This window comes from Calidris pugnax, unplaced genomic scaffold (assembly GCF_001431845.1).
Source record: "Calidris pugnax isolate Ruff unplaced genomic scaffold, ASM143184v1 scaffold41, whole genome shotgun sequence".
Lineage (NCBI taxonomy): Eukaryota > Metazoa > Chordata > Aves > Charadriiformes > Scolopacidae > Calidris > Calidris pugnax.
Window position 1 is genome coordinate 30,426,732 of NW_015094509.1, and position 16,919 is coordinate 30,443,650.

A 16,919-nucleotide genomic window follows, 5' to 3' on the forward strand; every position below is an offset into this window, starting at 1 on the left:
GGGCTCTACTTGCCACACTGTTCTTGATACAGGCCAGGATGCTGGTGGCCTTCTTGGCCACCTGGGCACACTGCTGGCTCATGTTCAGCCGACAGTCGACCAACACCCCCAGGTCCTTTTCTGCCAGGCAGCTCCAGCCACTCTGCCCCCAGCCTGTAGCGCTGCCTGGGGTTGTTGTGACCCAAGTGCAGGACTTGGCACTTGGCCTTGTTGAACCTCATCCCGTTGGTCTTGGCCCATCCATCCAGCCTGTGGAGATCTCTCTGCAGAGCCTCTCTACCCCCCAGCAGATCAATACTCCCACCCAGCTTGGTGTCATCTGCGAACTTACTGAGGGTGCACTAAAGCCCTCTGCACAGCCACGTAGCTTCGCCGGGGCTATTACAGGTGGCCCCATTGCTGAGCAGCGGGATTAACCAGCTGGATTGATGTCAGGCTGGTTTAATGTCCCTCTTACCCACCACGTCTCAGCACTAAGTGGCTGTTGGGAAGCTATCGCTGGAGGTGGCGGAGCCGTTTTCTGACGCCGCTCCCAACTGACAGCCAGTAAATAGCTTTTTTTTGATGGCTTTTTTATAATTGGGTGCAGATGGAAGCAGCCTTAAAAAAAAAAACCAACCAACCAACATCCCAGCTCCCTGTCGTTAAAACCTGGAGGACAATACATCCAAACATCATCCAGGCTGTGGAATAACGATGGAGAAATTTAGCCGACACGATTATCTTGAGGAATTCGCTCCAAAATGGGTTTCTGCCCCCCAGAAAAAGAGTTTGGTGCCCTAGCAAAATGCTTGTAGGGAAGCGTTGACTTCTGATGGCCTTCTCCAAATGCTTGATAGGATTTGGGATCTACCAAATGCTCTCCAGGTTCTACTGCAAAGCTTTGAAGCTTCTCTCCTGGTATTTGTGGGCAATGAAACAGCAGTTGAGCTAACATACCTCCACAGGTGGAGCAAGAATTGGACAGTTTCTGAAATCACTGGGAACATCATATTTAAGAGGGAGCAAAATAGCTGGGAGGGGCTGAAAAAGCCTTGTCCATGCAGCATCCATTCCCCCGGGGTGGTCCAGCACAAATAGAAATGACCTAAGGGATGAGGCTCTCCTTTGCATCCCTTCTCCACCACCTTAGAGCTTCCTGCACTTGCCCTCGTTGAGCCTCATGAGGTTCACATGGGCCCACTTCTCCAGCCTGTCCAGGTCCCTCTGGATGGCATCCCTTCCCTCAAGGGAATCAAGAGCACCACTCAGTTTGGTATCATCTGCAAACTAGATGAGGTTGCACTCAATCCTGTCACTGACGAAGATATTTAACAGTTATAGTCACAGTACAGACCATAAAGGGACATCACTTGGTACTCATTTCTGCTTGGACATTGAGACATTGACTATAACACTTTGGATGGGGACATCCAGAAGGTGAATTCCAAACCAAAGAGCAAAGACCAGCATTCACCCCTTCATGGGCACGTCTACAGCACTCAGTCACTCCCTGCTCTACTTTGTTGAGGAACCCCATTTCCATCAGAGACTCTCACAATCTTATTCCTCACACCCCAAAGCTGTGATGGAGCCACTTTCACACTGGGAATCCATCGCCGGTGAGTATCGACCCCAAATCATCATCCATGGAGCAAGGCAGACACCCTCTGGACACCCCCTTGCAGTGTCATCTGCATCAGGGATGACAGGGTGTAATTTCCAGGTGGCTCAGGGAAGGTGTCACCCACTGCTCGAAGGATGCAGAGATCATCCAACAACAAAGAACAGATGGGACCAAAGGGAGATCCCAACCCAGGAAGCAAAGATGAAATCTGCTCTTCTTTGTGTTCATCTGTACGGAAGTTCAGGTTGAAATCAAGAACTCTCTGCCTCATCAGTTCATTCCCCTACTTTATAACCGTGATTCAGCCACTGCTTTTCCCCTCAACTTCCTAATTTTCATGTTTTCACCTCCTCCTACAAAGATACTGAAGTGCAAGAGAGAAAAAAATCACAGATGGGTATTTATCTCGGCACTATTATCAACTAGCCCAGGCTATTAAGCGGTTCAAGTTTACCCTGATAAGCAACATCTTTAATGCAAGCCTCCAAATGCTGTTGAAGATACTACAGTTAAATTAAAGTAGCAATAAGAACCCTCATTATGCCATTAAAGAGTACGGTAAATAAGATGCAACTGGAAACCCACAAAGATTTCCTCAGCCACACGCCAGTAGGATTGGGCACGGAAAAAAAATGGATTAGTTTTAATTTTTTTCCTGCTACGAAGCATTTTCGATGAAAAGCTCCCGTCGTCACCACCAGGATTTATCACTCACCATCAGCAGCAAAGCCATCGTCACCCAGAGGAGATGCACGAGGACTCGATGTCCTCATGAAAGCCAACGAGGTCCACCCTGACAGATCTCAACCTGCTCAAATCCAGCTTGGCCACCGTCTGTGATGTTACGAGCAGACTCATTACCAAGTCTATTCCTTATTTGAGCAGACTCATTACCAAGTCTATTCCTTATTTCTTTTTTAAAGAAAGATTTTCAATACCTGAAGGGTGCCTATAGAAGAGCTGGAGGAGGACTCTTTGCCAGGAAGGGTAATGATAGGACAAGGGGAAACGGTTTTAAATTGGAAGAAAAAAGATTCAGATCAGATCTCAGGAAGAAATTTTTTACTCTGAGGGTGGTGAGACACTGGAACAGGTTGCCCAGGGAAATTCTGGATGCCCCATCCCTGGAGGTGTTCAAGGCCAGGTTGGATGGGGCTTGGAGCAACCTGGTCTGGTGGGAGGTGTCCCCGCCCAGGGCAAGGGGGTTGGAACTCGATGATCTTTGAGGTCCCTTCCAACCCAAACCATTCCATGATTCTAGTATGATTTTACTTACTAATCAGTTTGTTGACTGAAGATTTGTGCTACGCATTACAGGCCAAAAAAAACCCAACCCAAATCAAGCAGGCAATATTTTACTTACTCATCAGTTTGTTGACTGAAGATTTCTGCTACACATTACAGGCAAAAAAAAAAACCCAACCCAAATCAAGCAGGCAACTCTAGCACCCAGAAAACATCTGTCAACCAGAGCCAAAATTAAAGATAAATGAAGTTGCTTTTGTAGTTAGTTTTCCTACTGCTGCAGTGAACTGATGAAAGAGCTATCAAAGGCAGAGCTCTCCATCAGCTATTTCTGAACGATGGGAGAAGGTAAGCCCCAAATTCCCCATCCCAGAGAAAGGGCTGCCCCACTGGTGGATCTCCAGTGCCACCCAGACATGCCAGTAAGCCCTGAAAATCAGCTGGAAAGCTGGGGTTTGCTCACACACCATGAACCCACAGCTGGATACGTGGCTACCACCTACAGATACGCCTAAAATATCATTAAAAACCTCCTGGCAAACAGATCCAACACAATACCTGAAAATCAGCTGGAAAGCTGAGGTTTGCTCACACACCATGAACCTACAGCTGGATACATGGCTACCACCTACAGATATGCCTAAAATATCATTAAAACCTCCTGGCAAACAGATCCAACACAATTTGGGTCAAAAATGAAGGTGAGAGAGCCATGTCCAGGTGGTTCTCCACGGTACACCTGCTCTGGCACCAGGAAAAAGGATGCTGATGCCTCCACCTGGCAAACTCCTCTCCTCTTCTCCCCCACATCCATGGTGACATCCTACCTGAGAAAGCCCAGAGAGGGCTTGAAACCTTTAAAACCAGCCCCATGCAAAGCTTCACACACGCAACCAGCTTTTCCGTAGCTAACACCAGGTGTTTCTACCACCTTGTCCTCCATCTGAGCCCAAAATAACTTCAATGCAAGTTGGAAATAAATTTAAATCTTAAATGGCTCTATCCAGAGGAGAGGGAGAAGCCGCTGAGATGCCTTCATGTCACACCTCCTCATGGCAAGCGTGTAAAATGGACCATCTCTTAAAAAGAGGCAAATTTGCTAATGTCCAGAACCTAAAGCCCAACCTTCAGGGTAAATCTGTTTGAGGTTTGATTCTTCTAATAAGAGCAGGAGTGAGTTTTATCCGCGGTGCAGGATGTGTTTGGTGACCAGGAGGTACAGAGCGGGGCGTTGGGGCTCAGCAAGCCCAACCCCATGGAGGACATCTTTAAAGATTTCACTGAGATAGAAGAAAAAGGGAATATGACTCTAAGCAGGAAAATCATGAGAGTCTTTCTCCTCTCCCTCTTCCTCACCCTTTGATCAGCTCATTCATTTCACTGATTTACAGCTTTAATGAACATCCCCCCGAGTTGTCTCCTGGGCAGCCCCTCATCATGTTGAGATGATCGCATCGCCGATTCCCCATTGGTCCTTCTGCTCAGGTCTGGCCAGATCCTGCACAGGTACATGATCCTGTCCTTCCCTATCCAACTCTCTGAGTGTGTTCTGCTGCCACCAGCTCTCTCCAAATCAAAGGGGACCAGGAAATTGGGAGCAGTCATGATAGGATCATAGAATTTCAGAATGGTTTGTGTTGGAAGGGACCTTCAAGATCACCTAGTCCAACCCCCTCCCTGGGCAAGGACACCTCCCACCAGATCAGGTTGCTCCAAGCCCCATCCAGCCTGGACTTGAACCCCTCCAGGGATGGGGCACCCACAGCTTCTCTGGGCAACCTGGGCCAGGTTCTCACCACCCTCACAGCAAAGAAGTTCTTCCCCAGATCTCATCTAAATCATAGAAGGAATAAGATGGAGTTACGTCCAAGATACAGAAAATTTGGGATGGCTCAAGGCTTAGCCTTCCCTGAGCTAATACCCAAAAGAGAGGTTTTATAGTTATACTTCTTGCACTTCAAAGAGCCCCCTCTGGTAGCTGGGCATGGAGGAGCTTCTCAGTTTGATTAGAGAAAACCAAACGAGAAGAAGGAGTCAGCTAAGAAAAAGTCCCCGCAGTTGAATTTTCTACAGAAAAATCAAGCAGCTGCCACTGTGAAAAACACCAGACTCCACCTGAGGGAGGAAAATGATTTTGCCCAAGGAAGTGGCACTTCCTTGGGCTGAGCGTGTCAACCAGACCTGCCCCTGTCACCATGAGCATTGCAGATAATTTACGGGGATAGAACGAGGGGTGATGGTTTTAAACCAAAAGAGAGGAGATTTAGACTAGATCTAAGGAAGAAATGTTTAATGCTGAGGGTGCTGAGACACTGCCCCAGGTTGCCCGGTGAGGTGGTAGATGCCCCATCCTTGAAAACATTCCATGTCAGGTTGGACGGGGCTCTGAGAAAGCTGGTCTAGTTGAAGATGTTCTTATTCATGGCAGGGGGTTGGACTAGATGGCCCTTAAAGATCCCCTCCCACCCAAACTATTCTATGTTTCTATAAAACCAGGTGAAAGCCTGTTGGCCGAGCAACTCAGAAACACTGAAAAGATGGATTTTAGGAGACCACCAAGCTCTGGTGAAAGCTTGTTGGCCGAGCAACTCAGAAGCACTGAAAAGATGGATTTTAGGAGACCACCAGGTGGTTCCAGTGTCAACCATGAGCATCCCTGCTGTGATGGCAGGTCCCCTGGTCAAGCTTTGGGTTGGTTGTGGTCCCCAGGAGCGATGTGTTGCCGGCAAACACAAGAGCACAGAGCTCCTGCTTCCCCCTGATTTAATTCCAGCAACATCTCCCCGTGCATTTCATGGTAGTGTCGTTGTTTAATCTCGCTGTGTCTTACGGTTTAATAGTCCCCACGGGGGAACAATTTACCCACAGGCTTGAAGGCAGCTGATGGAAACAATCTGAAGATAGGTATTTAAAGCAGCACGTTCGCTAATGTACACCCGGGGAGGGGGGGGGAAGCTTATTTAAGACAAAACAATCTTACAGAGGCAGCAGTTAGAAGGGACTGGGCTGACTCGCTTGCCTTTGCTCTGACACGCTGCCAGGGCTGGAGGATGCCAGCACCAAACCCCACCACAGCCACGATTCACTGTGTTGCCGGCAAACACAAGAGCACAGAGCTCCTGCTTCCCCCTGATTTAATTCCAGCAACATCTCCCCGTGCATTTCATGGTAGTGTCGTTGTTTAATCTCGCTGTGTCTTACGGTTTAATAGTCCCCACGGGGGAACAATTTACCCACAGGCTTGAAGGCAGCTGATGGAAACAATCTGAAGATAGGTATTTAAAGCAGCACGTTCGCTAATGTACACCCGGGGAGGGGGGGGGAAGCTTATTTAAGACAAAACAATCTTACAGAGGCAGCAGTTAGAAGGGACTGGGCTGACTCGCTTGCCTTTGCTCTGACACGCTGCCAGGGCTGGAGGATGCCAGCACCAAACCCCACCACAGCCACGATTCGCACAATCACACTATGGTTTGGGTTGGAAGGGACCTTCAAGACACAATCACACTATGGTTTGGATTGGAAGGGACCTTCAAGATCATCTAGTCCAACCCCTTGCCCCGGGCAGAGACACCTCCCACTAGAGCAGGTTGATCAAAGCCCCCTCCAACCTGGTCTTGAACTCCTCCAGGGATGGGGCAGCCACAGCTTCTCTGGGCAACCTGGGCCAGGGTCTCACCACCTTCACAGCAAAGAATTTCTTCCTAATGGCTTCACTCAATGGTGCTACATCATGTCTTGTGCCCACCAGCCTCACCCCATCCTCTCCTGGTGAACCCATGCCCCAAACCAAGGTGCAGGCATAAGGACCCGTATGGGAGAAGGGATGGGGAACCAGAGAGGAGCTTTTACCATAGAGCAGCTCTTCAAAACATCTTCGGAAAACCCTGAGGAGCACCTGCAAGAGGCCCCATTTCTCCCTATCTTCCCACTTCCCCCTTCAGGCTTCCTCCAGTGCAGGTGACCAGCCCAGAGGGACCTGCCTCACCCAGCGTGACCATTTCATGGTGCCACAGAAGGTCAACGAGCTCCAGGCAAAGTGGCAGGAAGATTTCCATGGTGGGCATCACATTGTGGTGGATATCTGACCCAGCATGACCATTTCATGGTGCCGGAGAAGGTCATGGAGCTCCAGGCAAGGTGGCAGGGAGATTTCCGTGGTGGGCATCACTTCATGGCTTTAGGTAAGACACTTATGGAGTTGTGTTTAGAGATGATTTGAGCTGCAGCGCTATTTGGAACCATATTTCACCGCCAGCTTTGCCAAGCAGAACGTGTAGGTCCCTCCATTCCCTTTAGGAAGCTGTAGGTCCATGTGCACAAGCATGGGGTGGAGAAACTTCTCAATCCATAACCAAGGAACTGGTGAGAGTGCTGGAAACCAAAGTTCTGGCTCTGCTATCAGGAGAAAGGATTAATAATGGGGGTAACATTCCCCCAGGATGTGGTCACGGTCTCATTCAGGAGCCGTTCCCTCTCCCAAAGGGTGGAGGGACCTTTACTCTCTACAGTCTACGTTCCTGAAAAAGGGATTTGGGACTGCAAAATTAAAGCTTTCTCACTTAATTCTAAGTTTCTGATGAAGCCAGAGGAGGCTGGTCCTGGCACTGCTTGTGTGAAGAGCTCACACAGTTGGAGTTACAACCCATGGGATGGGTCAAAGGCCGATCAACTCAGCCTGAGCATCCTGCAAGACATCTAGGAAGTACTTAAGAGGCGACGCTGCCAACGACACGTCATAAATTATGGATCATAATGGCCATTTTCGATGAAGGTCTGAGAAAACTCCGAAATCGTGCGAAGCACAGGGAGGAAAACACAACAGGGAGCAGAGCCCCACGTGCCAAACCCCGGCACAGAAGGATGGAAATTCCTAATTACCAACCATCCTCGTTGGGAGTTTATCCCCTGAGGAGGCCACGTCGGTGTCGCGCAACTTTGCGCCGTCCGTGCCCTTCGCGGTTCCGACCGCAGGGAGAAGGTTCTCAACATTCCTCAGACAGGGAAAGGCAGAACGAGAGAAGATTTAACTCCCACCCTAAATTATTCAAAAGAAAAGGGACTGCGCATCTTTAACAAGCCATCGTTTTATGAAGCAAGGTTAACATTTTTACTTGATTCAGTAGAATATTATAAACTCTCCGGGGTCCATTTGAGGACTTTCTACTTTGAGCAAAGGAACGGACTCAGCACTTTTTATATTATTTAGAGAATAAAATTAACCCTTAATGGCCCAAGCTGGTATTTCTCCTCCCCAGTTAAATATGGCCCGCTCAGCAATTTCTCCCCATATATAATTACAGGCTGCTATCCATCATCTGTAGGAGAATGCTTTTCTGACACTCTAAAAGTGACACGGTAAGCACTTTTACTAATAGAATAAATATTCTAAATATCTCTTTTATATTTTCATTTAAATTGGAATATTTTAAAAATAATTGTAGGGACCCTGCCTGCGTGGCCAGCGCTGGGCTGGAGGGAGGAGGCAGGATGCCCGTGTTTTCCTTCGGAGGAAATGTTTATCCTGCACAGAAGTCTCCTCCATGAGCTGCCACAAAAAGTAATTAGGCACAGACTAATTTATTAGCGCTTCCCTTCACTCTCACTGATGTCCTGCTTTCCTTAAAGCTCTCACTTTGGGTTTTTATTTCCCCCTTCCTTTCGCCTGGTTTTTGCTCTGTAGCGGTTTCTCCTCGGGAAACGAAGGGTTTTCTTGGAGAAGACACCATCCGATGTTTGTGGTTTGGGTTCTGGGACAGGCTGGTGGCTTTGCACGATGACACCACGGTGATGGGTGCTGAGCACCTCCAGCTTCACTTGGTGGGTGAAATCACCCAACCAGAGCTACAGGGATGGAGAAAAGGAGAGAAGATCTCCCTTTGGAGATCCAACTCAGAGCAGCGCGTGGATTCAAGCATCCGACTGCTCATCCCAGCAACTTCCTTGGGTGAAAAGCAGCCAAAATGATGAGGGAATTAGAAATCTCCAGGAGCAGCGAGTCTAAGCAAAACTGTGCTTAGGCAGACACTTATTCACGCATTCTCTATTAAATGCAATAAAATAATATCGTTCCATAGGCCCCGCTGGGGCGAATTTGGGACGGTGCCCTACGATCTGGCAGACTCAATGCACACAAAATGATTGTTTCATTAGCAGCTCCTTTTTTTTCAGCCAAAAAGATGATTTAGAGCTTTGCTTGCAAAGTTCCTGTCGTGTTTTCAACGTGGTACCTGAAGTCTCCAGCTCAAGGAGGAGGCTTTCACCGTCTCCTCCTCTTCATTTGCTGTCGGCTTGTGGAAGCAGTTGAACTAAGCCAGGATGTTGATGTGATGTCTTCTTCCATATCAAACAAACCCTAGAAGCCAGCAGCCAAGAAGCAGGCGGAGAGAGGAGGATGGTTCCCATCCTCCAGTTGGGTTTGCAGAGATGGGCCAATGTTGTAGAGCAAATCACAGAATCATTGAATGGTTTGAGTGGGAAGGGAACTTGAAAGGCCATCTAGTCCAATCCCCTGCCATGAACAAGGACATCTTGAACTAGACCAGGTTGCTCAAAGCCCCAACCTGGCCTTGAACCCCTCCAGGGATGGGGCATTGATTGATCTCCTCTCTGAGCGACCTGGGCCAGGGTCTCACTACCCTCACACCAAAGAAGTTCTTTCTGAGGTTGCATCTAAATCTCCCCTCTTTCAGTTTTGTCTCCTCCTCTTCATTTGCTGTCGGCTTGTGGAAGCAGTTGAACTAAGCCAGGATGTTGATGTGATGTCTTCTTCCATATCAAACAAACCCTAGAAGCCAGCAGCCAAGAAGCAGGCGGAGAGAAGAGGATGGTTCCCATCCTCCAGTTGGGTTTGCAGAGATGGGCCAATGTTGTAGAGCAAATCACAGAATCATTGAATGGTTTGAGTGGGAAGGGAACTTGAAAGGCCATCTAGTCCAATCCCCTGCCATGAACAAGGACATCTTGAACTAGACCAGGTTGCTCAAAGCCCCAACCTGGCCTTGAACCCCTCCAGGGATGGGGCATTGATTGATCTCCTCTCTGAGCGACCTGGGCCAGGGTCTCACTACCCTCACACCAAAGAAGTTCTTTCTGAGGTTGCATCTAAATCTCCCCTCTTTCAGTTTGAAGCCATTACCCCTTCTCCTATCACTCCGTGCCCTATTAAGAAGTCTCTCTCCATCTTTCTCACAAGCCCCTTTAGGGACTGGAAGGGGCTCCAAGGTCTCCCCAAAGCCTTCTCTTCTCCAGGCTGAACCCTCCCAACTCTCTCAGCCTGTCCTCCCAGCAGAGGGGCTCCAGCCCTCCCAACATCTCCGTGGCCTCCTCTGGCCCCTCTCCAACAGGTCCACGTCCTACTGATGTTGGTGGCCCCAGAACTGGAGGCAGCAGAATCCCCCCTCCTTGCCCTGCTGGCACAATGGTCAAAGGATTAGCGTAGTCAAAGGAGGAGCAGGAATTCCATGGCATAACCCACCCCAGAAGAGAAAAGCCTGGCAGCTCTTTAGCTGCAGCAGAAAAGCATCATCTCCATAAATCTGAGAATCCACCTTTGCTTTATTCAAACCTTGTGGCAAATTGACCAGCTGCCCCTTCTGGACTAGGACTTCTTGGGGGCTCTGATGTGACAGCATCGCTGCTCCCGCAAAGTTTGAGACAGCAGCTGGAAAAACCAAGCCAAGGTGGCCCATTTTTTGTTCACGGGACCCAAAAGAAACCCACGTGCTCTACTAACAAAAGAGTTGTTCACACAAAGATGCAAAAATATTATTAAATTAATGGAAAAGAGCAAAAAGGAGTTGTAGGACAATCGCTTCGGTTCCCAGGGGAACACCAGCAGAGCCAACCCTCTCCCTTCATCACTAAGCAAGGAAAGGTGACAATTCCGTCACTTACAAAGAAGGGGGGAGCCACAAGATGTTGGATAAACCCCACAATTTCATTTTTTTCCATGTAACAGCTCTAAAATTCCTTTGGAATCCAGCAAGTGGCAGCCAGCTCCAGGCCCAACTCCAGGAAAGCTGCTCTCTCTCAAGCTCTGCACGTTACAAGCTCATGGAGGAGGTTGCGAGTCTGCCAAGGATGCACATAAAGTCCATGTAGGACTTCACTGCATTGTTCTCAACCAGAGGGACCCCCGGGACCTGGAGGTGGGCTCCGTGAAGCCCTCAGGTAGATATCTGAGCACAGGTTGAGGCTGGGTGAGGAAGGGCGGTCTTGCTGCTAAGACTGAGCAAACTTAGGTCTTGGGAGACCTAAGTTTTAACCCATCACGGAGCCAGCGTGCAAAATAAACATTAATACCTGTGGTTTTTCTACGTAAAGCAGGGACTCAAAAGCCTTTTCTTTTGTTTCTCATCTATTTAACTGAGCAATTTTCAAGGCAGGTGGTATCAGCTTGGGCACCAGACTCTGGGAACATGGACAGAGCCCAAGGAAACACCAGCAGAACATTTCCGAGCTGCAGCTTTTAATTTGTTTCCTAATTTTTTTTTTCCTGTAAGAGAGAGTCAACCCACGTTGCCCATCACCCTTTGGAAAGGCCCAGGACTGCTGTTCATCACACACATCCAGGTGTTCAGCAGCTTCCAGCTCTACAGCTCCCTTCGGTGCCGTAGCTGGGGTGAAAAACGACTTGTGGCTTCAGCAAAGGCTCATCCACCCCAGGACCCCCAGAGCTGGTCCCCTTTTTACCTTTTCTCCCATGGGGCAATAGCCTTTGAGGAAATCCTGGCATATTTCTGCCTTCCTGGACACGTAGACGTGGCTGTAGGGGCAGTTGCTGTTGCTGCAGATCCCCTTCAAGAAGTAGGAGCACACCGGCATCTGCAAGGACAGAGGATGAGAAACCCATTAGTGTCCCCCCCTCCTCGACTCGTGATTAGGAACCAGTCCAACACCCAGAACTGAAATAAAACCCTGACACGTGTAAAATAAATATATGCCTTTTGCCAACCACCGATCCCAGAGGTATTTTTAGTTCTTCTATTGGTCTCCTGCAACGCAGCTCCTGGACATTACGGGGTCCCGGTGAATATATGCAGGAGAGGGTGGAAAGCATGGAACTGCCATGGGGAAGGGGTGGAGGAATCGTAATGAAGTCTATTTAATTGTGGGGGCTTTGCTGGCACGATGCACGTGGCAGGTTGATCTTTTGTCGACGTTCCCAACTAACCTTGTAGAGGAGAGAAGGGGTGGCTGCTCCCCGGGATCCTCGCTCGCAAAAGGCACTAAGCTGAGGGATGCTCCAGGAGGGAGGGAAAGGATGAGGAGAGCCCAGGCTCAAGGGATGATCCAGGAGAGATGGTCCAGGGGGGAGGGAAAGGAGAAAGAGAGACCAGGCTCGAGGGATGATCAGGGAGGGAGGGAAAGGGGAGAGGAGAACCCAGACTTAAGGGATGCTCCAGGAGGGATGGTCCAGGGGGGGGGGAAGGGGGAAAAGAGCCCAGACTCAAGGGATGCTCCAGGAGGGAGAGAGCGAGGAGGAGATCCTGGGTACGAGGGATGTGCCAGGGAGGATGTCCCAGGAGGGAAGGAAAAGAGGAGGTGAGCCCAGACTCAAGGGATGCTCCAGGAGGGAGGGAAAGGAGGAGGAGAGCCCAGGCTCAAGGGATGCTCCAGGAGGGAGAGAGAGAGGAGGAGAGCCTGGGTACGAGGGATGTTCCAGGGAGGATGTCCCAGGAGGGAAGGAAAAGAGGAGGAGAGCCCAGACTCAAGGGATGCTCCAGGAGGGAGGGAAAGGAGGAGGAGAGCCCGGGCTCAAGGAACACTCCAGGAGGGATGGTCCAGGGGGGAGGGAAAGGGGAAAAAGAGCCCAGACTTAAGGGATGCTCCAGGAGGGAGGGAAAGGGGGGAGGAGAGCCCAGACTTAGGGGATGATCCAGGAGGGAGAGAGGAGGAGACCCTGTGTACACGGGATGTTCCAGGGAGGATGTCCCAGGAACAGGAGGGACATTTTCTTTCCCAGGAAGGAAAGAAAAAAAGGAGGAGAGCCCAGACTCAAGGGATGCTCCAGGAGGGAGGGAAAGGAGGAGGAGAGCCCGGGCTCCTGCCACGAGCAGTGGAGGATGAGAGAGGTCGGATCCACGGAGCCGAGTCCCACTCCCGCACTCCCTGCTCCCCAGCTTTAGCAGCTCACCAGCCGACGGGGAAAAGCGAACGAGCAAAGGATCCTCATCGTCCTCAAACCACAAACTTCACCTTCTGCCAGCTGTTTATCATTAAAAACAAATTACCAGCCTGCTGCCATATTTCAGCCTCCTTAACTCACCGGCTACCACGGGCAACTTCCCCACCCGCCGACGGAAACACGCGCATCCCGGAGCCGCCGCGACGATCCGGCTCCTCCCGCTCCATCCCTGGCCCTTCTCCTACACGTGGAATTTCCTTCCTGCTCGGAGCAGCTCTCCATCCCTCCGTTCACCCCGGTAGCATCTCGGTCCCGCCGGTTCGAGCATCCCCCAAACTAATATTTACAATTCTCTAATAAGCAGCGCCGAGGCTATCGGGGAAAAATCCCTCTCCCTGAAGGGCACATGAGGGTTTTTACTAAATTGGCTCATTTGAGGCCAAGCGAGAAATAAGAGAGAAGGAGGGGGAAGCGGAGGGGAAAGAAAACAAAGGGTGCTTTAAAAGAGAAGAGTTTATTTTTAATTGTCTTTTAACTGCAGACATTAACATAAAGGACAGGGCTCTGGGGCTATCTTTTTTTGGTGGTGGTGGTGTGACCGTAAATGATTCCCTTAATGTAGTTTTTGATATAGAGCCCAAATTAGCTCTAATAAAAAGGGATAATAAAGGCAGCTCTTCGACAAAAATAAACTCCTCCTAGCTGTCAAGCCTGAGCCATTATCAAGAGGAAGCAGCACTCTCATTTCAATTAACCTTGTTTGCACCCCACTACGTCCACACAAATAACAATAACATTAATTCAAGGCACTGGTGCGGTGCGTCCATATTAGACAGCTTTGACTATGTACAGGCTTTGGAGCCAGCAGCTAATGAACCCGAAACTCAACGTGAATTTCCAAATTGCTCACAACAGAGTTTTGAAGCTCTATTAGGGAGAAAAATGCTGATTCTTTTCGAGTTCCTCAAGGGGAAAAGCTGTTGTAGCAGCAGCGGGGCGGTTGCCCGAGTCCTAGCCTCTCGCTAACCTTCACTCACAAACCCATTCAGTCAGATTTACTGGTTTCTCTCAGTCGCTGGGACGCGCCGGTGGCTCTGCCCTGGGGTGGAGAAATGCCCAGCACGGCACTTCCACGGATGCTCTTCCACCCAAGGGATCTGCCCTGCATTCCCTGCAGAGTAAGATTCCCCGGATGCCAGTTTTCCCGCTCCCCCAGGCTCCTTTATCCATTGCCAGAGGGATAATTTGGGCTTTGAAAGCATCTGCAGAGCATCGTGCCCATCTGGAGGAACCCTCCAACCCAGAGAGCATCCTCGGCTTGAAGCAAGTGTTTTGCTGCTTAGGATGGGGAGAAGCTCCCCACTGCTTTTCCCAGAGAAAAAAGAGGGATTGTCCCTGTTTTCCAGTGGGGAAACTGAGGCACGGGATTGCTCCAAGGTTGAGCAAGACTTTCATCCTCAAATTAACAGCTAAACACCCCCCAAGATTTGGTCCTTCCCTTCCTGGACTTGGCCGTGTGGCTCCATCCTTGGTGACTTCCCACCAAGGTGGGACACGACGACAACCTGAAAGCTCCTCCAAGGAGGAATTTGTGGGGTGTCCCCCCACCCCATAACCACAAAGTGAAATCAAGAGTCATAGAATCATAAAATCATAGAATCATTCAGGTTGGAAGAGACCCTTGGGATCATCGAGTCCAACCATCTCCCCTACTCTACAAAGTCCTCCCCTACACCATGTCCCTTAGCACTGCATCTAAACGGCCCTTAAACACAGCCAGGGATGGTGACTCCACCCCCTCCCTGGGCAGCCTGTTCCAATGCCCTATCACTCTTTCGGTGAAAAATTCTTTCCTAATGTTATTTAAGGGGGCACTGGCAAATCTGGCAACTCCCAGATCACTGCGTTGCCATTAAACACCCCAAGAAAATAATTCGACGCGTTAAAACCCCAACTCAAATTGCCCAAAACAAGCTGCCCCCCCATTCCCTCATCCGAAAAGCTCCAAAAAAACCTCAGAAGCAGGGGGAAAAAATGCTGTTTTCCTTTGCTGAGCAGCTTCACCTGCCTTTCTCCACCGCTGATAAATGAGGCGAACGCCACCTTTGGTAGTAATCACCCGGGTTAAGAGGGAGCTCCGGGCGTTGAAAAGCGAAGTCGCCTCTCGCTGTGGGTAGCAGCATCCCCGCAGCTATAAATCACCCTCAAACAGGTCTGAACTCTGCCAAGGAAGGTTGTTTCTCTTCCAGCCCCCACTGACGACAAGGTGGTGAGCGGAGACCTCTGAACCGGGACACACACCCCCCCCCCCGCAACGGGGGGCGTCTAATCCTGCAAAAAATAATCCTCCTTTCCCCGCCGAGCGGCCAGAAAACACAGCATTTGTTACTAAGGCACGTAAAAGAGCTGGCTTCGTTTGTGGGCTCGTTAATTTAGTGACTCAGCTTGGGTTTAGATGATGCGTTGATAGTGGCCAACTGCTACAGAAGGAGTTGAGATGGGCAGAGGCCACCCGTGTCCCATGGGATGCCTTCCCAGGGACCATGTCCCCAAAAATGAGGGTGGCAAATCAGCTCTTCTGCAGGAGACTTCAGCACAGCCACACCTTTTAACTCAGTTTTACACTGATATTATCATTATCCTTCCCCAATTTCTAATTGGCAAAGTGCTGCTATGGGGGACAGGTTGAGTTTGCCACGCCACCAGCCACTGGTCCCCATTTATCCCCCCTAAAACAGAGCCCAGGAGCCAAAAGCTTGAGGTTCTGGTTGAGCCACCAAGAAACATCGGTGTTTCTGGAGGGGATACTGAGGCCATATCTCCACCAGCAAATTAAACATGCCGAGGAATATTCCAAACTCATCCACATCCAACCATTGCATCCTTTGGTTGGACACGGTTGAGGCCAAACCGCCGACCACAACAGCTCCTTGGCCACCTCTAACTCCCAAGTCTCCCCCAGGTTTTTGCCCTGGCACCAAACCCAAGCTCCAGCATCTGCTGAAATACCATTTAACACACCAGTATAGATGTAAACCAACAGTCCTGGATGTTGAATATCAATCCTTCAGCTCAGAGGCACAGGCAGAGGGTTCCATGCTGCTGTTAGGACTTGCAAATCACTTACTGGGGTGAAAAGAAGTCCCCACCCCCACGTTCCACCCCAAATCTTCATTAATTACAACAATTCTGGATACGCCACCAGGCAGTGCTTTTGCAAAGCTTTCTTCTTCCGTGCCTTCTTTATTTCTGAAGTCGAACAATAAGTTAGAGGAAGGAAAAAAAAAAAGGAAAAAAAAACCCCAAACCAGGCGTCTTTCCTTCTATCAATTCTCATTCCCATCCCTCCTTTGACACGCCACGAGGCAGGGAGTACAGCTGTCCCCAGTCTATCTTCTCTATTTTATATACTCCTGATTAAGTGACTCTGAAGAGAGAGACATGTAAAAAACATATGGTGCTTTGTGTCTCGTTCCAAGCGGCTCCGCTCGCCGCCAGGATAACTTACGAGCTCCCCGCTGACAAGGAACGTGCCCGAGGCGAAGGGAGGGAAAAAGGGAGATGAGATGCCTGCCCCAAGGCAAAGGGTGGTGGAAAAGATCCAAAGATCCCGTCCCAGATGCTGATGAGAGGCGACATCCCATGGGTTAAACCCTTTACAGGTCAGTAATTGCGCTGTAATTACCTACACCACGCTGTGGTTGGGGAACAGAGCACGGCGATGCTCAAAGGGAGAAGGGAGAAGAAGGTGCTGTGAGGACAATTCACAAGGCACGGGCTCAATAACCAAAGGTCGAGTAATTAAAAGTAGTTTTTCTAGATCCAGCACGGCTCGGGTGAGCTCCGGTCCCCGGTCCTATGAGGAGAGGCTGAGGGAACTGGGCATGTTTAGTTTGGAGAAGAGGAGGCTGAGGGGAGACCTCATTGCCCTCTACAACT

General features: G+C 49.8%; 1 protein-coding gene across 1 annotated transcript in view; it reads right to left on the reverse strand.

The window, feature by feature from the left end:
- Positions 1-16,919, reverse strand: part of ZC3H3 (zinc finger CCCH-type containing 3) — a 207,230-nt gene that overhangs the window by 44,044 nt on the left and 146,267 nt on the right. Inside the window, exon 9 of the mRNA XM_014965228.1 lies at positions 11,546-11,677. Coding sequence (XP_014820714.1) covers positions 11,546-11,677 — 132 coding nt within the window. The remainder of the gene's footprint in view (positions 1-11,545; positions 11,678-16,919) is intronic.